The sequence below is a fragment of the Betta splendens genome, chromosome 16 (assembly GCF_900634795.4).
Source record: "Betta splendens chromosome 16, fBetSpl5.4, whole genome shotgun sequence".
Lineage (NCBI taxonomy): Eukaryota > Metazoa > Chordata > Actinopteri > Anabantiformes > Osphronemidae > Betta > Betta splendens.
In genome coordinates, this window is record NC_040896.2 from 5743092 (window position 1) to 5763952 (window position 20861).

General features: G+C 50.2%; 2 protein-coding genes across 6 annotated transcripts in view; both read left to right on the top strand.

Annotated features, from left to right (window-relative positions):
• Nucleotides 1-15639, top strand: part of tg (thyroglobulin) — a 19950-nt gene extending 4311 nt beyond the window's left edge. For 2 of the 5 annotated variants that reach the window (XM_029129423.3, XM_029129417.3), the window contains exons 9-49: nucleotides 108-595; nucleotides 783-1167; nucleotides 1598-1636; nucleotides 1978-2208; nucleotides 2780-2884; nucleotides 3044-3121; nucleotides 3194-3294; nucleotides 3401-3512; nucleotides 3584-3745; nucleotides 3869-4060; nucleotides 4150-4277; nucleotides 4364-4511; nucleotides 4739-4891; nucleotides 5153-5296; nucleotides 5759-5923; nucleotides 5992-6093; nucleotides 6177-6286; nucleotides 6692-6797; nucleotides 6882-7079; nucleotides 7159-7329; nucleotides 8276-8362; nucleotides 8496-8549; nucleotides 8759-8896; nucleotides 8974-9150; nucleotides 9410-9524; nucleotides 10041-10120; nucleotides 10233-10379; nucleotides 10462-10527; nucleotides 10615-10749; nucleotides 10826-11008; nucleotides 11070-11274; nucleotides 11355-11442; nucleotides 11507-11657; nucleotides 12497-12690; nucleotides 12768-12938; nucleotides 13013-13150; nucleotides 13344-13531; nucleotides 13667-13771; nucleotides 13853-13993; nucleotides 15192-15373; nucleotides 15474-15639. In XM_029129423.3, coding sequence (XP_028985256.1) covers nucleotides 108-595; nucleotides 783-1167; nucleotides 1598-1636; nucleotides 1978-2208; nucleotides 2780-2884; nucleotides 3044-3121; nucleotides 3194-3294; nucleotides 3401-3512; nucleotides 3584-3745; nucleotides 3869-4060; nucleotides 4150-4277; nucleotides 4364-4511; nucleotides 4739-4891; nucleotides 5153-5296; nucleotides 5759-5923; nucleotides 5992-6093; nucleotides 6177-6286; nucleotides 6692-6797; nucleotides 6882-7079; nucleotides 7159-7329; nucleotides 8276-8362; nucleotides 8496-8549; nucleotides 8759-8896; nucleotides 8974-9150; nucleotides 9410-9524; nucleotides 10041-10120; nucleotides 10233-10379; nucleotides 10462-10527; nucleotides 10615-10749; nucleotides 10826-11008; nucleotides 11070-11274; nucleotides 11355-11442; nucleotides 11507-11657; nucleotides 12497-12690; nucleotides 12768-12938; nucleotides 13013-13150; nucleotides 13344-13531; nucleotides 13667-13771; nucleotides 13853-13993; nucleotides 15192-15373; nucleotides 15474-15562 — 6152 coding nt within the window. In that variant the 3' untranslated portion in view covers nucleotides 15563-15639. The remainder of the gene's footprint in view (nucleotides 1-107; nucleotides 596-782; nucleotides 1168-1597; nucleotides 1637-1977; nucleotides 2209-2779; nucleotides 2885-3043; nucleotides 3122-3193; nucleotides 3295-3400; nucleotides 3513-3583; nucleotides 3746-3868; nucleotides 4061-4149; nucleotides 4278-4363; nucleotides 4512-4738; nucleotides 4892-5152; nucleotides 5297-5758; nucleotides 5924-5991; nucleotides 6094-6176; nucleotides 6287-6691; nucleotides 6798-6881; nucleotides 7080-7158; nucleotides 7330-8275; nucleotides 8363-8495; nucleotides 8550-8758; nucleotides 8897-8973; nucleotides 9151-9409; nucleotides 9525-10040; nucleotides 10121-10232; nucleotides 10380-10461; nucleotides 10528-10614; nucleotides 10750-10825; nucleotides 11009-11069; nucleotides 11275-11354; nucleotides 11443-11506; nucleotides 11658-12496; nucleotides 12691-12767; nucleotides 12939-13012; nucleotides 13151-13343; nucleotides 13532-13666; nucleotides 13772-13852; nucleotides 13994-15191; nucleotides 15374-15473) is intronic. The other 3 variants (XM_029129418.3, XM_029129421.3, XM_029129422.3) reach the window with 3 other exon arrangements.
• A 2507-nt stretch (nucleotides 15640-18146) lies between these two features.
• Nucleotides 18147-20092, top strand: LOC121201720 (mucin-1-like). The gene is made up of 3 exons (XM_041067845.2): nucleotides 18147-18325; nucleotides 18513-18626; nucleotides 19186-20092. Exons 1-3 carry the CDS (start codon nucleotides 18164-18166, stop codon nucleotides 19240-19242), a joined length of 333 nt encoding a protein of 110 aa, XP_040923779.1. The 5' UTR covers nucleotides 18147-18163; the 3' UTR covers nucleotides 19243-20092.
• The last annotated feature ends 769 nt before the right edge of the window (nucleotides 20093-20861 follow it).

The window sequence follows — 20861 nt, forward strand, 5'->3', positions numbered from 1 at the left end:
CATCCATTTCTCTCTCAAGCTCTGTAGAAATACGGAGGTTGTCTAGAATCATTTATGGCTTCATGTTTTGTCAGTCCGTCCTTCATCCTCTTGTTGATTTCCTCCAGGTTCAGGTCTTGGTGATTGTCTCTCTCGCCGTCGTCTGGCTCTGTCTCGGCTCTTCTCCGGACCTGCTGATCCTCCTCTCTTTGAGGTCTCCTCTGGCAGATCTTACTCGTGTGAGCTCCTTATCGGGCCTCTCCGGGACCTGCTCCCAGTGGAGACGGATGCAGCCTCCTTCCTGTCCCGCCTCGTGGAAGTCCTTCAGGGTCTCTTCCCCTCCATAGAGGCAGCTCTTCAGGCGCTGTCTCGTTCCTCGTGGCTTCGGTTGCAGGAGGAGCTGTTTGGAGGGAAGTACCTGAAGAACGTTGCTGCCTTCAACTTCAGCGGTGCGGTGGGATCTCAGGGAGCTCTTGGTCTGGATCCGCTCTCCTCTCAGAAATACCAGGGCTTGGTCCAGTCTGTCAGCAGGGTCCTGGAGGACCCCTCTTTCCTGTCTGGCCTTCAGCACACGCTGAGGTCTCTGAGCAGGTCACGGTCGGCGTCACTGGAACAGGTCAGATACAGGTTCTCAAGCATCCAACAAAAAGCTCCAGTCGAACCTAAAGCGGTGAAAAATATCCTTGGCTGTGACTTTTCTGTTAACTTCATGCACTCAGTCTCCTCAGTTGTGCTTCACACACATACAGTATGTTTTGAAGTCGACATCCATCCCCTCATTTCATCATCGCCCCGTCTTCCAGGTCCTGACGCCGCTGCTTCGCTCCTGCTCTGCTGATGAAGAGGACGACGCAGCAGGCATCTATACTCCAAGCTGCACAGCCAACGGCGCTTTCCAGGAGGTTCAGTGTCACGGTGGTGAGTGCTGGTGTGCAGATCATCGGGGTCAGGAGGTCGCAGGGTCACGGACGGCTGGTCGCCGGCCTCGCTGTCCGACGCGCTGCGAGACGGACAGAAGCACGGCTCTGAAGGTGAAAGCCGGCTTGGCTGCTAGCGCTGACGTCCACATCCCAGCGTGTGCAGAAGACGGAGCGTTCCTGCCGCTGCAGTGTATCGGATCACGCTGCTTCTGTGTGGATGCGGACGGAAACACCCTGAGTGCTGGACCAGCAGGGGGCGCTATGCTCTGTAAGTTATCAGCATCTCCCTGAGCGCTGAGTAAAGAAACAAACAAAGAGCCCTTTCCGATCGGACAAGTCACTGTTAAACTTTAAAAAGCAAAGGTTCTGCCCTTAGTCCTAACCTTAAGGTGTGCGGTGGTTAATTAGGGCTGGTCCCGACACAAGTACATACATTGGAGAACTTGCTTATACCAAGTATACCAAGTACTGATGAGAGGACCTAATGAGGTTGTTACCAAATAACTGCAGGTATCAAAGAAGTGCAGTAACCTCAGTAATCTGAAACAGCGCTGATCTGTGCCGTTTTGATTTAATGGTACAGAATCCAATGACCTTGCCCTGTGTCGGCTCCTATCTAATATTTAATACTTATATTCATTGTTATATTTAGATTTGAGGTTATTGTTATATTTCAGTACTGACTTAGTCTGTTTTAGGTCCAGAGAGAACAACACTGAAGGTTCAGTCACCTACAGGTCTGTGTGACACAAATTCAGTTTTGTGGCTGTTCTCACTCGATCATTTCTTCTATGTTCTTCCTAGATTTGTGTTGTGATATTAAATATTATATATGACCTGTTGTTCCCGCCTTGGTTGGTGCATTTCTATCAAATAGATGCAGAGGAAAGCATGTAATAATACTAACTGCTCCATTTAGAAGCTCTATACGTATTCCCCGTGTTCCCTTCTAGCACATAGTCAAGAACCTCATGTTAGTATAACACTGTTCTGTACTTCTGTCTTCTGCCCCTGATGTTAACCTTCCTTCTTAATCGTTTGACCAGCACGCTAACTAGCGTGTGATGCTAACCTGCAGGTGGGTGTGCCAGGGCGCTAGCTGAGGTCACAGCGTTCAGGCAGGAGGTGCAGAGCATCATAGCTCTCTCCAACTCATCACACCTCCCTGTGGGATATGGATTCATGCTGGCTGAAGGCGTTCGTCTGACCCCCGAGGAGCTCCAGACCGGCCGATCACAGGAGGAGCGCCGCGTGTCTGACGCTCTGCTCAACGCCTCCAAAGCCGCTCTGCGATTGGCTGCTTACTCTAGTGAGTTCGCTTTGGACCCATGTTCTTGGGTGCGGAGCCTTTGGACCCATGTTCTTGGGTGCGGAGCCTCTGGACCCATGTTCTTGGGTGCGGAGCCTTTGGACCCATGTTCTTGGGTGCAGGGCCTTTGGACCCATGTTCTTGGGTGCGGAGCCTCTGGACCCATGTTCTTGGGTGCAGGGCCTTTGGACCCATGTTCTTGGGTGCAGGGCCTTTGGACCCATGTTCTTGGGTGCAGGGCCTTTGGACCCATGTTCTTGGGTGCAGGGCATAGGTGAACTTGGCTTTTTCTGAAGGCCTGGAGCCTAGGGCGCCATCCCAGCAGGTGGCGCCCTAGGCTTCAAGCCGGGGCAGAGGAGCGGAGGAGAAGGGCGCAAAATCACAATCTCGTCTAAAGCACCGAAATTGTGCTCCCGACGCAAAATCGTGACAGTGAACTGGTGTTAACTGGTGTAGAGCAGAACCTGAGGACTGCTCAACCAGTGGTGTGGCCTTTGGGTGGAGGCTGTGTCTTGTTTCTCTCGTGCTCAGGTCTACATCCTGGATTTAACTTGACAGTGATGTGTTGCAGCTGTTCAGATGTTGGCGCCTCCTCAGCATCGTTCCTACCTGCCCTTCACTCCACAGTGTGATGCTTACGGAGACTGGCTGCCCACACAGTGCTACCACAGCACAGGTCTGTTCTGTCTGTTTAGCACAGAAATGATGTGGACCATTTACCTCCATCATGTAATGAACAGGACGTCAGTCTAAATGTTAAAGTCCCAGTAGATTCTAGTAATAGAAATAAGAAAGAAAAGGCAAACTAACACGTATTACTTTACCATGAAAATAGGTCAGTGCTGGTGTGTGGATGAGGATGGAGAATATGTCCCCACGTCTCTGAGCAGCCGCTCTCTCAGCCGGCCTCAATGTGAGATGCTACTAAACACAGTCCTTCACACAAACGCAGACCGTCTTCTTCACGTCAGGTGTTTTTCTGCAGGTCTGACCCGCTGTCAGAGAGCTCAGGCTCACACGCTGCTCTCTGGTTGGGCGAAAGCCTCTGACATCACCACTTCACTTTTCCAGCTGAAGTGTGACGAGGTAGGAGTCCACGCTACGGTGGCGCTTGCAGGAGCTGCTAAAGGTTCCAGCTGACGAACCTTCTGCCTCTGCATCGGAACACAGACACACTCTGTTTGTATTTCAGGACGGTCGGTTCTCTGTGCTGCAGACAGGAGGCGCTGTAGGCTGGTGTGTCAACCCTGTGACCGGAGAGACCGTACAGATGGCCTCACAGAGCGCCACAGGACAGCTAACATGTACACACAGACACAAACACACTGATTGGCTGCCAGCGATGCATTCACTGACACTGCGTTTGGCGGGTTAGGTCCCAGCTGGTGCGAGCTGCAGGGTCTTCAGTGTCGACCCGACGGTTCCTTTAGTCCACTGCAGTGTGATGTCACTTCCTGCTGGTGCGTGTCTGAAGACGGACAGGAGGAGGGCGGGACTCGGATGCTTCGGCAGACAGGACAGACGCCCTCGTGTGCTCGTGAGTTCCTGTTAGTTTATCAGGTGGTACACTGAATCTGCAGACCTGATAAATGAACTGATTCATTCTCCACGCTACATCATTCATCTCAGCTCGGACTGACGTTGACTGTGACTTCTCTAGGTCCTCTCTGTCCCCATCCCGTCATTACCCATGGTGCTCTGGTCTGCCGCCCAGAGGCTGATGGTCGTCAGGGTTGTGACCTTGTCTGTTACCGTGGTTACCAAAACGCGCTTCCTGTAAGCAACTTCATTTGCCAGACTGAGAGTCTACAGTGGAAAAATGACAACAACCCTCTGAGTGGAGCGTGTCAGAGTACGACTAATCTCATCACCGAAGGCCATCGTTTGGTTGAATCACAGTTGTTTGACAAGTTGTACATGAACTACTTCTCTCTGATCTAGTGTCTCAGCCTTTGCAGTCGGTGTCGGTGTCTCAGCTCTGGACGCTGTCATCCGCATGTTCCCAGATCAGCAGTTTACAGTCTCTGCTATCCACGGCATTGATCAGCAGGGGGCTGTGCTCTGCACAGGTAAACACTGCCCTCTGACTGACAGTCAGTCAGACATGTCCACAGACTCAACGTTCATCTGGTTCCACTGTTTCCTGTGTTTGTAGCTTTCCGCCTCCGGTCGCTCCGTGACGCTCTGCGACGACTCGTCCCTTCGTCTACAGTGTGACGGTGATGATTCGCTGCTGACACTCAGGTGGACGGCCTACTTGTCTGACCTCCCGACCTCTGACCTCCCCGACCTGCATGACGTCAGTGAGCATCATCCCCAGAGCGAATGTCCTCGTCTTTTCCCTTTTTTCCTGTTGGACACATTCACTTTGAGCATCAGTCTGGCAACATCAAACTCAGCCCTTAGGCCCTTAACCGGAAGGAACACGGAGTTAAAGTCATGTCATGTCACGTTTTGCGCATCTGATTTAGGATTCATCTGTTTCTAGTGAACCTGGATCCAGTTGCTGATGTTGGTTTCTTTGTGGCAGGTCTGTTCCTGAACGAGACCAGACTTCTAGAAGACGTTCGGAAGCTTCTGATTAGTGTCCGGTCTATGCCGGAGATTAAACTAGTTTCAATGACAACTCCAAACTTCAACTGTTCTCCCGGTTTCCACCTGAGCAGCGACGGTCAAGGCTGCGGTGAGTCAGCTGATCAGTTTAGACTGACATCTGACATCTGAGCTCTGACACACAGGAACAAGTGGCAACATAAATGGCTACAGGCTGATTCTGGATCAGTCACCTCCGTCTGGTGCATGGTGCACCCGGCTACTATTCTGTCCGACTGGATCCCAACTTGCTCTGATGCACACGGCACCAACAACAGGCTGATTGACTGACTTACTGATTCTTCATTGCACTTTGTGACTGACCTGCTGCCTGTTGGGCTGCTCTTGGCAGTCGTCTGCCCTGCAGGAACCTTCTTCAGGGAGGGGGGGTGTCTCGTTTGTCCTGAAGGAACCTATCAGAGCGAGGAGGGCAGGGACTTCTGTAGCAGCTGTCCCAGAGGCTCTTCTCCTGTTGGTGCATCATCCGTTTATCAGTGTGAGTCCTTTAAGCTCTTAAACAGGTCACAAACGTCTAATATAATGAGGGTCACACCGTCTGTCAGTACACTTACATATCGGCATCATATGCGCCCTGCGATGGACTGGTGACCGGTCCAGGGTGTACCCGGCCTCCCGCCCTAAGGCAGCGGATAGGCTCCAGCACCCCCACCGGCCCAATGGGAACAAGGGGTTGTAGATGGGTGGATGGACATCGTAGGCGTCCACCTGTTTCTGCATCTTGTGTTTCTTTGTGGCTGCTCTGGCTCCACTATGGGATAAATCACACCTTTATCGCATACATTTCACATTGTGTTTTTTACCATCTTTGATTGAAGGATTTGTTCCTGTTCAGTCAACAATCAAAGGCTGATATGAAAGTAAATGAATGATCAAAAGTTCACTCTAAAAATACAAATGTATGTGCGTGCGTGCGTGCGTGTGTGTGTGTGTGTGTCAGGTGTGACAGAGTGCGAGAGGCGGCGTCTGCGGTGCTCAGAGCGCGGGGACTTTCTGCCAGCACAGCCTGACTTCCTGTCCAACAGGTGGAGGTGTGTTAACAGTGAGGGGGAGGAGCTTGAATGGACCAATAGCAACAAGCCTTGGACTGATAACGAGTGCTCAGGTGAAGACGCAGCAGCTGTGAATTGATCTTGTGTTTGTTTGTGTGGTAGTTAACTGTGCGTGTTGCAGTTCTCATCAGGTTTGAAGCAGTTCCTGGATCAGAACTGTTTAGAGCTGAAGATGCTGAAGTCCTGCAGAACATGACCTCTGACCTCCCAACCTGTGTCCAAGGTAAACCCCACACAGAGTAGAAGATGTGAGTACCGAGTGAAGGTCTGGTTCCCTCCCTCACTGATGATGTGCTTGTTTCGCAGCGTGTGCAGTGAACCCGTCCTGCCACCATGTGGCGCTGTTCAGCAGACGGACTCGGTGTGAGCTGTATAGCACACACACACTGAACACACACTGCAACACCTCCCAACAGGTGAACACACACACTCCTCATTATTATGTGTAATTTACTGACTCTCACTAGAAAAAAAACACACTAAGTGAAGGATCTTCAACTGTTTTCAGTGTTTAGTTTTTTCAGAACTGTTCAACCTTCTTAGACCACAAACCTCCTTAGCTGCGCTTTAGAAGGATTGTTCCACACACTTACAGTAGCAGCACTGTGACCATTAATATGAGGTTCAACAGGATTTACTGTCCTGCCGGGAACAATCGGGGTCTAGTTATGGTTAATAATTCACCACTTCATCCTGCAGAACTGTCCAATATTTGCCCATCGTAGTGAACGTCCCCACTGTGCTTTTCTTTTACTCCTTAATTCACGTTTGTTTTATCTTTCAGAGTTGAGCTCTAAATAGTTTTGATTTTGTTTGTGCAGTCCAGAGGGTTTCTGGGTAATCCTCAGGCTGAATATTTTGAGTGGGTGAGCTGCTCTGTGGCCGTGAGGGGCGGGCCCTCAGATCTGCTGGTTGTCAGAAAGAAAGGTACTGTTACCATGGTAACGTAGTGCATGGGTTCTGTGTTTTCAGTCAGGGGCCTGCTTACATATGTGTACCTGTGCGTTTCAGGGGCAGAGTTTTCCTCTCTGCAGCTGCAGAGTTTTGTGAGGATGAAGATGATGAAGGCCGTCTCAGGTGTGTTTAGGACCCAGGTGTTCTCCTCCAGACACACCTCTTTGTCCGACGCTCATCGTTTCTGTCAGGATAGCTGCAGCCGAGACACCTGCTGTGAAGGATTCATCCTCAACCAGAACAGCCTGAGTGGAGGTACGTTACCATGGAGACGGGAGAGCGTCAGCATGTGACTCAACTAAAATGAAAAATGAAAGCCCGACCTTTCCCTTAGGCTCTGTGTTCTGTGGTTGGCTGAGCGCTCCATCAGTCCTGATGTGCGGCGACCAGGACTGGGATGTGAGAGGACAGGGAGGGGCTGATCGCGCCTGTGGACCGGGTCTGACCTATAGCGAGCTGCACAAGAGCTTCGTGTTTGACTTTGGAGGACAAAACTTCACCATCAGTAAGAGAGATCGATGAAATTGATTTATAACGATTTCTGTTATCGATCAGTCAGGCTGCTCATTTTACTGCGCAGCGCGACGGCAAAATAACGCAGCCGCTGGAATGCGGGGAAACAAACCAAGCGGCAGCAGGTGAAGGCTGCGCCTCATCTCTTCATATGAGCTTTAAATATTAAACAAAGACAACGTTAACCTTCAAGTCATACAAAGTTCAGCTGGTGGTTTGTAAAACTACAGCGACACAGGAGAACGTAAGAATGAAACACTGGTGTCCCGGATGTAGCAGCGGGAACAAACGCTGTTTATCATCACGTGAGGACTCTTCATTAAGTGCCGCTGTGTTAAAAGTTACTTTGTTACTTAATCTGTGACTGCGCATCATCTCGTTCACTACATAGTGATGAACGGCGCCACCACAGAACGACGCAACTTAAACGGTGCAGACACTGAATGTACTGTAACAGCAGCAATAAAATAAGACGACAGGTTTTCAGTGGTTTTCACCGTTGCCTCGGAGCCAGAAGGAGCCGAGGAGTTTACACGTTTTCTCCCACAATCAGGTTAATGGAGCTGCTGCAGATCTTCACGTTGCTTGCTTTGTTTATTTATGTTTTATATATTTTGTATATTGTATATGGAAGTTTTATAATTCAAACACTTATTGATTTTGTGTTTTGTTTGAGATTTAAAGAGTCAAAATCAAAATTTAGTTAAAAAAAACCTTGATAAGGGATTTCTAATAAGCAAAACATCATTTTTTTAATCCGATTAATCTGAAAAAATAATTGACGGATTAATGGATTATCAAAATAATTATTAGTTGCAGCCCTAGAATGAATCCACAGTTCACCAGACAAATAGGCTTTAGCTTCAAAGTGGGAAATTAAACAAATGACTGAGCAACACTGGACCTACAGTAAATGGTGCCCTGCTGTTTCTGTTCAGCTGATTCTGCTCTGCCTCCGGACACCAAGCCCAAGTCGGACTATCAGGCATCCATCATCAGCTTCCAGGCCGTGTACATGGACACTGGTACAGTAGCGACTCTGTCCTGGTCAGAGCAATACGTTGGTTCCTACACTGTGGACTAGAGTGGATGTGGGAATGGATCCTGCTCCCACAGGCTCAGGCAGCAGCTTGATTAATAAACAGTTGTTTTTCCCAGATGCAGGTTCGACTTCTTCCTGTGCAGCGGCAGAACCCGGGCCTCCTCTGGATGGTTGGTATCATGTCTGATCTCGTACCTGCTGATCCCGATGTAACAGGCCGGCTCAGTGCAGCCTTCTAGTGTGTTAGTTAAGAGGCGCTTGTTGCTTTGTGTTCTAACATGTGAGGAGCTGCACCTGCACCTTCTTTTGTCGGTTCACAGAAGTGTGACTGATGATATTGAGTCTGGCTGGTAACACTTGCCTCTTGGTATATTCCCAGTGTCTGTGCAGCAGAGGTTTCAGCCTCTGTTGGAAGACGACATTGTTGTGGATCCGCAGGCGAAGCTCCCTGTTCTGTCCTTCTGGCTCAATAGGCAGAACTACAACTCCCAGCAGGCCCTGTTCTGGTGTCTCACACGTATGCTACATGAAGTTAGCTTTTCTTAGCTCACCTTGATTGACTGGTGGGTGAGGACTGTGTGTTCCCTTATTCAGGCTGTGATGTGGAGCAGCAGTGTTACGTTGCTGACCTCACAGACGCCGACTCAGCAGGTTTCTTCAGCTGCTCCTTGTATCCCGACAGTCGAGTCTGCGGAGGTTACGACAAACGTGTGAGACGAGCCTGCCCCCTCCTGCTGAACAGAGCACCCAGCAGCACCTACAGCAAGAAAGGTACTGAACTGCTCCTCCACGGTCAGACTGAAAGACGTTCAGTAGAAAATGTGAAGACAAAGCTTCACTGTTGAGTTTATGATCTGCATCATCTGCAGCAGCTTTAATGACATCAAACGTTCATACAGGAACTGTTACATGTGGAAAGTCTCCTTTCCCCTTCTGTAAGATAGGAAGTCGATCTCACGTCATACTATACTATATTAAACAGCTGCATAGTGGCTGCATTGACAAACATGAAGGTTCTGGTTCTGTTCAGTGGACTTGTCTGGACCAGTAAAGAATTTCTACGAGCGAGTTTCTTTCCAGAAGATGGTTTCCTACTCTGTACGCAGCCGAGTCGGTCTGAGAGAAAACACAGGGCTGTCTGAGGGGTAACACGCGCGCTCACACACGCACATACACATGCACGCTCACACACACTCACGCGCACACGCATACGTGCACATGCACTCATACACACACACACACACACACACACACTCAATCACACACATGCACATACACACGTGCACACGCACTCACATTCGCGCTCACACGCACAAACACACTCATGTGCACACACATCTGTGCACATGCAATCACACATGCTCACGCACTCTCACGCGCACGCGCTCACACACACACACATGCATACCACTCACACACACTCACTCACTCACACACACGCACATATACATGCACGCTCACACACACACGTGCACACACACTCACACTCGCGCTCACACGCACATACACATACATGCACACGCTCACACACACTCGTGTAAACACACTCACACACTCACACATGCACCGCAGATAAAAGATTTGCACAAACTCTGGTGTTGATGTCTCGTGCCTGAACGTTCCTGTCAAACGCAGATGCCTGGTTTTGTTCTGATTTTCAGGTTCATGGCGTGTGAACGTCGTTGTGATGAAGATCCCTGTTGTCGTGGTATCGGCTTCATCCGAGACTCCGAGTCAGCAGGTGACGTGATGTCTGTTCACACAGAGTCCAGTGTGGGTCACTGCTCTGAGCTGTGGGGACACAGACCCCTGTAGATGGACCCCTTTGACCACGCACCTGTTTGTCTTTGCAGGGGGTTCAGAATCAGTCTGTCTGTCTCTGATCAGTCTCGGAGTCCAGACCTGCAGTGAGGAGGACCTGACCACCTGGAGGACTCAGGACTGCACTCCGTCTGTATTGAAGACGGCACCAGAACCGCTCGGCTGGTACCAGAAGCCTGGTACGAATACACACTAATGCTCACAGATGCGTGTACCTACTGCCAGAGGCAGGATGTGATGTGATGTGATGTCTGTTATCAGTGAATCAGTGGACTTCTTCTCCGGCTCTGTGTCCTCTGTTTAACCTGCCCCCCACCAAAACCAACGGTAAGACTGTGACACAGGCACTAAGACTGACTAACACCTTCATTCCTACCATACAAATTTGCATCTGTGTGAATATTGGTGTCACAGTGTCTATGGACGAGTGGCATCGCCTCCCCGAGTCATCGGTGCTGGTTGACCCATCGGTCTCTATGTATGATGTCATCCAAGTGAGCCGTGACATTGCCACTGACCCAAAGAAGACCAGGGACTGGTGTCTCCATGGTAACAACATTTACGTGCTCTACTCTCCTGGGGTTTATGACGATTCAGGATGAATTAAGGTGGAGTCCTGTTTCAGCCTGTCAGGAGGCGGAGTCCTGTGCTGCCGTGTCACTCAGTGAGGCGGAGTCTGCCACTCGCTGCGTCTTCTACCCCGACACCACAGTCTGTGGGCTAAGCTCCGCCCCCAGCTCATCTGGCACCGCCTCCTCCTGCAGGCTGGTCATCAGAGAGCCCGCCTCCCAGGTGTACCTGAGGACAGGTGAGCAGCTCACAGCCTGGTATTGCATTCTCCAACTCTTAATAATCTTCTGTTTATTTAGCGCGGCTGCCGGTGGTGACAAACATCTCCATCGAGGGTCATGGGGTCCTGCAGGGAGGTACCGTGGAGACGGTCCTGGGCTCGTACCGCAGGACTGTGGTTCAGTTCCTGGGAGTCCCATATGCCCGTCCACCCATGGGACCGCTGCGCTTTGAGCCGGCTCAGCCAGCGGATTGGACAGGAACATGGGACGCCACAGAGCCACGGTGAGTGTCTCAGCACATTTGTCAGGACGTCGTGGACAGACGACGCATTAGACGCGTTATGAAGCCTCCTGTGTCTTCAGGCCCAGCTGTATCCAGCCTGGTGATGTAGAGTCTGCAGCCTCCAGTGAAGACTGCCTCTACCTCAACGTCTTCAGTCCTGCTGCTCAGGTGAGTCCTTGTAATCGCTGACCCCCCAGCTCCCCACAGCGCTAAGGTTTAATGTGTGTTTCAGAGGGGGCGTGTCCCAGTCCTGGTCTTCTTCTTCAACCCTCCAGCCAATAACAGCCCAGGACTGTTGGATGGCTCCACCCTCGCCGCCGTGGGAAGTATTGTTGTGGTAACAGCCAATTACAGAACAGCAGCGCTGGGATTCCTGAGCACAGGTACCATGCGCACACACACACACACACACACACACACACACACACACACACACACACACACACACGTACAGTACACACACACTCACTCACTCACTCACTCACTTACTCACTCACTCACTCCTGAGCACAGGTACAGTACATACACACACACACACACACACACACACACTCCTGAGCACAGGTACAGTACACACACACACACACACACACACACACACACACACACACACACACACACACACACACACACACACTCCTGAGCACAGGTACAGTACACACACACACACACACACTCCTGAGCACAGGTACAGTACACACACACACACACACACACACACAGACACGTACGACACGTACAGTACACACACACACACACTCCTGAGCACAGGTACAGTACATACACACACACACACACACACACACACACACACACACACACACTCACTCCTGGGCACAGGTACAGTACAAACACACACACACACACACACTCCTGAGCACAGGTACAGTACAAACACACACACACACACACACACACACACATACACACACACACACACACACACACACACGTACAGTACACACACTCACTCACTCACTCACTCCTGAGCACAGGTACAGTACTCACTCACCCACTCACTCACTCACTCACTCCTGAGCACCGGTACAGTACACACACACACACACACACACACACACACACACACACACACACACACACACACACACACACACACACACACACACACACACACACACTCACTCCTGAGCACAGGTACAGTACACACACAGACACAGGTTTGTATAAAAGCTTCTTGTCGGACTCTGGTCTTTGCCTTCAGGGGAGTCTGGTCTCCATGGCAACTATGGACTGTCAGACCAGGAGGCAGTCCTCCGCTGGGTTAATGCCCACATCTCTAAGGTGGGAGGAGACAACAGGAGAGTGACAGTTGGGTCTGAGCGGCGTGGGGCTGACATCGCCAGCCTTCATCTTCTGTCTTCATCATCGCCTCTGTTCCACCGAATGATGCTGATGGTGGGAAGCTGTGGATTCTCCCTTCCTCCACCCGGTCAGGTTTTCCCATATTGAAAGCTGCTCCTCGACTCTTCCAGGGCGGTTCCGTGTTCTCTCCATCACTGCTCCAGACTCCTGCTGCCTCTAGACATCAGACAGTGGACCTGGCCAAAGAGCTCGGCTGTGTGACCTCTGACCTGACAGATGAGACCACGGTCGGCTGCCTCAAAGCGACGCCTGTCCACACACTGAACGCTGCTCAGACCAAGGTACGGGTCGAAACCAGCCAGCGCCGATCCCAGTTCCTCCTGCTCTCACTTTTTGTTGTGCGCGTGTGCTGCAGCTGCTGGCGGCCAGCGGTCCGTTCCAGTCATGGGCTCCAGTCTGGCAGTCAGGCTCCCTGTCGTCCTTCCACAGAGTCGACCTGCTGCTGGGAACGTCTGACCACGACGGGCTCATCAGCCGAGCGCGCAGGATAAAGGTCAGAGGTCACAAATCCTCTAATATAGCGCTGACTCTGTTTTCTCTCAGCTGCAGGTCTAGAATTCAGGTGTTTAAATGTAGTACAAATGCTGCAAGGTTTTCCTTAAGTAAAAGCCGCGAGCTTGTGTGTTGGCTGCTGGTGGTCTACCTGCAGTGGAGCAGCTGGACTCCTTGGTGTTCTGTGTCCTCAGGACTTTGAGGCTCTTCAGGGCCGGGCCGATGGTAAAAGCGCCTTCTACGAGGCTCTGAGCCGGTCGCTGGGTGGCGTGAAAGGCAACGCGCTGCTGAAGGAGGCGGCGGCCTGGCTCTACTCCCTGGATCACAGCCCCTCAGCCGCCGGATACAACCTGTTCTCCAGAGCACTCAGCAACGCCACCAGGTCAGAACACGTGAACGCAGCCGCGGCCCAGCTTCACCCCAAGCTGCTCCAGAAGACGTCTGGACTGGAGGCAGGAGGAGTCGGCGGCTGCTGCTGCTGCTGAGCGACGCTGAGCCAGGTCTGCTTGTGTTGCAGGGATCTGTTCATCATCTGCCCCAGTCTGCAGATGGCTCGTCACTGGGCTAACAGCCAGGCCAACGTCTTCCTGTACCACCAACCCACCAGCAGCGCTGCAGACAGGTACTGCCTCCTCCTAAACGGGCCCTCCGTCCGTCCGTCACCTGTGGGTCATGTGACGTGGTGCTGCCTGTGTCTCTGCAGGTCCGATCCGTTTGTTCCTCTGGACGTCCAGCTGGTGTTCGGGACGCCTCATCACCCACAGAGTCTTCAGCGTTTCACCACCTCTGATCGCCGCCTCTCTCTGGCCATGATGACCTACGTGTCCAGCTTCATACAAAACGGGTCAGAGGCTGTAAATGTTCATTTAAAGGCTTCTGCTGCACATAATCCTCAACAGCTCTTCAGCTGACTTCTATCCATTAGCTCCACTGGGTTTTGCTTTAAGCTAAAGCTGGTTCTGTTGTAAACCTGCCACAGAACCATAGAACGGCTGCTGCAGCTGCTAAATGCACCGATACTGTCGAGTCCCTTTACCAGGGAACTGTGAGAAACCTGTTCAGCTCAGTGTCACAGGAGCGCACGACCAAGACAGAGACACTGAAGGACTATGATTTAATCTATGAATGATTGAACAGAAACACACCATGCAGGACAAATACAAACAGGGAGCTAAATATGTAATAACTCAAGGCCACTGCGAAGCAGGAAATGAAGCCATAACTCTAAACAGATGGACTCAACCTCAGCACATGACACAGGACGTAGACCAACCTGCACAGAAACACAACGAACCGACGAAACGAGCTGAGGAAGAACACGAGGAGGTGACGAATCCCAATAATCACTAGACAGGAGCAGGGAACTAAACAGGAAGTCACATGACTACAAAACCCCAGACGAGTCTGAAAACAAACGCGCCTTCAGCAGCCGGAGGGTGTGTTGGCAATTTCCCATAAAGAGGCAGATGAGAGAGTTGTCTTTTGTGAGATTTATTATAAAAATAAAAATAATGGGAAAGCAAATCAAAAACACGGATGTTGATCGTGCACATCAACAAACCAAAAACCAGCTGGAGACCAGTGCACACACCACGAAGGTGTGATGCAAAGAGCCCACGATCCTCAAGCTGCTTCTGCCTTTTAACCGCTCTGTCCGACTACGGTGGAACATCTGTGTGGTCCAATCAGACTGATGCACCGGTGTGTGGAGATGTTTACATTCTCACACCTGCATCGCTGGCGTCTGACTATCAGAGAGGAAGGAGCACCAGGAGTCCAGAGTCCATCAGGCAGAGACAAGCATTGAACAATAGGGGAAATGTCAAATACATAAAACAGAAGTAAGACAAATCTAAAAATGAAGACAAAATTAAGATATTAATTGCGGAACATGAGTCATAAATCATGACAACCACATAGAATTTTTTCATTTCAAGGGTAACGTAACAGTGACAGAGGCTTTATTTGAGCTGATTCTAATGTCAGACACGGAGCTCGTGAAGTGGCCAGTTAGAGCGAAACTGAACCGTGTTTCTCCTCAGGAACCCAAACCCATCCCGTGTCTGGCCCGGTTCTGTCCTGCCACGCTGGCAGCCTGTCCTGCCCTCTGAGACGCTGCCCACCTATCTGCAGCTAAGTCCTGCCCTGCTACAACAGAAAGGTCTGGCTCAGAACACCTGCTCATTCTGGACCCAGCTGGGAGCCGGACTCACAAGTCAAACGGGTGAGTCCGCTTCACTGGGCTCCGTTCTCTTCTCCTCCGCTCTTTTTCTTAGGTACTTTCAGATCCAACTGTTAACTCTTAACCTTTTTATTGTCATCAGATGGGTCTGATCGCCTTGTGTCAATCCCTGAGCTCCCATTGGCTGCAGTGCCCGACCAATCACAGCCTGAGGGAGATGCCTACAGCTAAATGTTGATTCCAGTTTGATAAACCCACAATAAAATGTCTGAATCTTGTTGAATCAATAAACAGCAACCTAATAAACAGTTTGCTGGTTCTGGCTCTTCTTCTGTCTGCTCCGCTTTACTCTTGTTGAGGAGAACATTACTGAAGTGTCACTAATGGAGGAGCCGATGATGAATCAGCTTCAGTCTATGTCTGAATATGTTACAGGAACAGTTTAAACGTGTCTGCTGTGTCAGAACGAGGCTCCTTGTTTTAGACTTAACACTGAAAGAAGTCGTTTACCTGAACTCAGGCACAACGGCCTTCCCCATCCAGACTCCAGCTTCTTCTTCATCTAAAGCAGAACAGGAAACAACAGGTGCGTAAATGAGTTCCAGTGGTGGAGTGTGTGTGGGTCAGCAGGCATTGTGTGATTTAAATGAAACTAAAACCTGGGCAGAAGCAGGAGGCTGTGACCACAGAGAGGAGCCCTGTTCACATTGGTCCCAGGGTACGAAGGGAGGCAGTGGCCCCTCCCTCCTCCCCTCCACCTGTGCAGGTGTATAAAGGAGTCTTTCTCCAGATAGAAACGGACTCCAGGAGCCGCTCACACCGAGATCTTTGTGACAGTCTGTCCGATTTCCTACAAAAAGATGGAGACCCTGCTCGTTCTCTGCCTCGCGCTCACCTTCACCTCGCCAGGTAGGAAAAACAAACGCACCTTCACAGCTGAGACTTTTCAAATTGATGCTCAAAACAGATTAAGACACATTCACAGGCACTGAGATCGGAGGAATTCAAACCTTAGGCGGAAAAAGGTTTGATGGCGTCTGTGGCAAAGTTTAGTCAAGTCCAAAGCTTCAAACCCGAGCAGGGTGTTGCTGCTGACTGAGTCCCACAGAGAAAACACTGCCCAGAGGTCACGGTTTCAGAACCCGTCTAAAGTAGAATTCAATAGAATCAACCAGGTGTCGTAGTGAAGTGGACTCTGTGACTGATGCATTGACTCGTCTTCGACAAGCTGTTAACTGATACGAACCAGATCTGTGTTTAAAGACACTTGGGATGTGTAGGTTCAGTTACAGTTGCTAAAGTACTCAATAGTATACAACAGTACACAATACTGCATAATGGTATACAACAGTACACAATAATATGCAATAGTGCACAATACTGTGTAATGGTACACAATAGTATACAACAGTGCACAATACTGTATAATAGTACACAACAGTACACAATAGTATATAATAGTACACAATACTGTACAGTAGTACGCAATAGTATACAACAGTACACAATACTGTATAATAGTACACAATAGTATGCAATAGTACACAATACTTTATAATAGTACACAATAGTATACATTAGTATCTAATAGTATAGAATAGTACACAATAGTATAGAATTGTATGCATTTACCAGTATACATTGTATACCAGTATATACTCCATCTGGTAGCAGCAGCTCATTGTCAGTGTCTCCTCCTGATATACAGTATCGCTGTGTAGAAAGGGTCTAGACCCTAAACTAAGGGTCTAAACCCGTTCCAGACCCATCAGGATGTAAACCACATTTAACATGTCAAACCTGCCGCTGTTCATCGCAGGCCTTTCCAGTGCAGCACCAAGCGACACGGCACCCTCTGGTACCACTGAGACAAAAAATGGTTCCACCATCAGTGCCAACAGCAGCACGGATACAAGAACCACCACTGGTAGCAGTCACAGCAGCACAGAAACCAGCACCACCAGCGCCACCATCACCACAGATGCCAGTCACATCAGCACAGGCACCAGAACCAACACTGGGATCAGTCACACCAGCACAAACACCATCACCAGCACTGTTACCAGTCACAGCAGCACAGACATCAGCACCAACACTGGTACCAGTCACATCAGCACAGACACCAGCACCAACACTGGTACCAGTCACACCAGCACAAACACCATCACCAGCACTGTTACCAGTCACAGCAGCACAGACATCAGCACCAACACTGGTACCAGTCACAGCAGCAAAGACACCAGCACCACCAGCACCACCGATGCCAGTCACAGCAGCGAAGAAACCAGCACCACCAGCACCACCAGCACCACCGGTGCCAGTCACAGCAGCATGGACACCATCACCAACACCGGTACCAGTCACATCAGCACAGACACCAGCACCAACACTGGTACCAGTCACACCAGCACAAACACCATCACCAGCACTGTTACCAGTCACAGCAGCACAGACATCAGCACCAACACTGGTACCAGTCACAGCAGCAAAGACACCAGCACCACCAGCACCACCGATGCCAGTCACAGCAGCGAAGAAACCAGCACCACCAGCACCACCAGCACCACCGGTGCCAGTCACAGCAGCATGGACACCATCACCAACACCGGTACCAGTCACATCAGTACAGACACCAGAACCACCAGTAGCTCCATTGGCACTAGTTCCATTGCTCACAACAAGTCAACACCTGAATCTGACATCACAACTGGCCCAAAAATCACAGACAAGTCAACAACTACAGACAAACAGACAACGATGCATCACACAACCACAGGAGCCCTCTCTTCAAACTTCACCCAGCAACACAGCACAGACAAACCATCGGTTTCTATGACAACAAGAACAGAAAACACCAACGCGTCGGGCAGCGGCACAAAGGGGCCGGTGACATCCGAGAGCCCGAGCGGCGGGGGGGTCCCTGGATGGGGCATCGCTCTGCTGGTTCTGGCTGCGGTGGCGCTGCTGTTGCTGCTTGTGTTGCTGGCAGCACTGGTGAGTATCACAATCAGAAATGAACTTCCCGAATGCAATGATGCTGCTGAGGAAGGTGTGAAGACAGAGGGAACAGCGGCACGGCCACCAACTCGGGCCTCTGTAGTTGTGGTCTGAGCCCTAAATTGTGTGTACATTCCATCACGCGGAGTGCGGAGCTCGAGCTGACTGGGTCTCTCTCCTGCAGCTGCTGTGGTGCTGCTGCTGCAGGCGCAGCTCCTACGAGCACTCCAGCCTCCGGGACCACATCCCTCTGTACAGCACCCAGAGTCGCTTCCAAGGACCCAACGGGAGGCCATACGTGAGTCTCAGCTCCCAAACCAACAACACCGTCCAGTGAGACTGACGTGATCAGTACCAATGGTCCGTCAGCACGTTCGTTCACCCGCACAATCACATCTGGGCCTTTAAAACAACATACTGTAACACTGATGTCTTCAACATGATGAAGTGGTTCTCAGACTGTGCTCAGGTTCCCAACCTGTTTGTAAGGTGTGTGAATGTGCAGTGGCCCGTTCAGAGTTTGACAGTGAAACAATAAGAAGCCAGCTCAGCCTCCCTGCAGCACAGGGGACACGGCCTCCAGCTCACACCTCAGCACCTCAGCCTCAGACGCCTCCGTCCGGCGGCTCCTGTGTGGTTAATGGGTGTGTGCTGAGTTGGGAGACAATGACTCACAGTCAACATTTACACATCAAAAAAACACCTCCTGTGATGTGATTAATGTCTCCATGGCAACGCAGGAAGATAAAAGCAACCAACCCAGGCTCATTCACAGCGCGGTTGATGTTTTCTTGTTATATAAAGTTGCTAGCTGTGCAATAACACAACGCTTCATGTGATTAATGATGTCTCTTCAGGAGCCCATGGAGAAACCAATGAAGACCCGCACGGGGACGTACACGGTCAACCCATAGAGACAACACCTAACGAACGGCTGCACATTCAACACACATCACGGAACTCACAAGTTCCTCATCAGCTACTATTTATTATCGATAAAGCGCATGTTCTAATTAGTAAGTGTAGTTATCATGGGGTTCGCTTCCTGTCTCACTCCACACAAATCATTCATCTCACAGAAACAGAACAGGTTCAACCTTCAACCAGTGACAAACAGGTTGGAACAGAAACCTGCTGTTTCATGTCTGGATTTGGTTTGTTACTGACCATGTTCTCTTATTTCACATTGTTTTAAAAGAACATTTCATTCTTATTATTTTTTTCCCCACACACAACCGATACAAATCATGTGGGACATACCATCATACGATCAGAACATGTTGCCTGGCGCCGGGTCCACTTCCCCCCGAGGAGTCTGTTCAGTCAAAACGGACTCAGAGGGACGTCAGTTCCACGGGGGAACAGCTTCCAGGCGAGCGATTGCTGACCTGATGCTGCTCTGCTACTGATCAGCTGATCACGATACTGTACTTCTGAGAACGGCGCCAACGACCGTCCCTCTGGTGGATCAGGACCTGCATCCATCGCCTCCCTCATATGGACAGTTCATTTGTTGGTGCTGTGATGTGAAGAATGCCTTCATTAGTCCCACAGCGGGGACATTGCACCTGACAACAGCAACAGGACAGAAAGCAGAGAGAAACCATACAAACACACATCCTTAAACAGAGCATGTAGTTAGTTAACAGTTCTAATTGTAGATTCTGACAGCAGCAGATAATCCATGTGTCACACTCATGACTTGTCATCATCAATCCTGGTTTAAGTAATAAAGTTTAATACAGCTTAATGGCTCATTTGTAATTAGATGGTTCAAACTCACCCTTCAACTGTTAATAAGTCAGACATTATTGTAGTAATTAGTGTCTGAATTCTACAGACTGTGACCTGTCTTCAGCCTTAGTAATTCAATGGGGGCTGACCAAAACGATCTTGGGTAGCATTTAAGAATGAAGGGGCACTCAGAATTCTCCACATGTTCTATGCAGAGAAATGATCATTTAAAGCATTAGTTGTAGTCTGTGAGCCCAAGGCAAAAAGGCCTCTGGCCTGTTTCAGAGGCCTTTTTGCAGAGGAATAAATGATAATTTCACTGCATAGATAATATGGAGACATCTGAGTGTCCCTTCATTCTCAAATATTACCCAAGATCGTTTTGGTCAGCCCCCAATGAAAATCGGTCAAGTGTTCATTTAATATTATCCTGCAATAGACTAGAGACCGGTCCAGAGTGTACTCTGCTGCTCCTCCCTGAGATAGCTGGGATAAAACTCATCCAGGTGCTGACTGACCTAACACACACACACACACACCTGATCAAGATAATCAGCAGGCTCTGGGGAAGGGAGAGCTGGAAAACCAGCAAGGGACCTAACCTTAGTCGTTCCAATGCTCTACTAAAGGTATAGAGATGATCAATCAATCAGAGACGACCAAACAAGGACAGGATGCGTTCAGCAGGAATCCATCAACCACTAGCCCTGATGATGCTACTCGAGAAGGGATGGTCATAGTAATAAGAACCGGGATTGAACCTGAACCTCTCACATCAGCTTGTCAACCAGCCCAACAG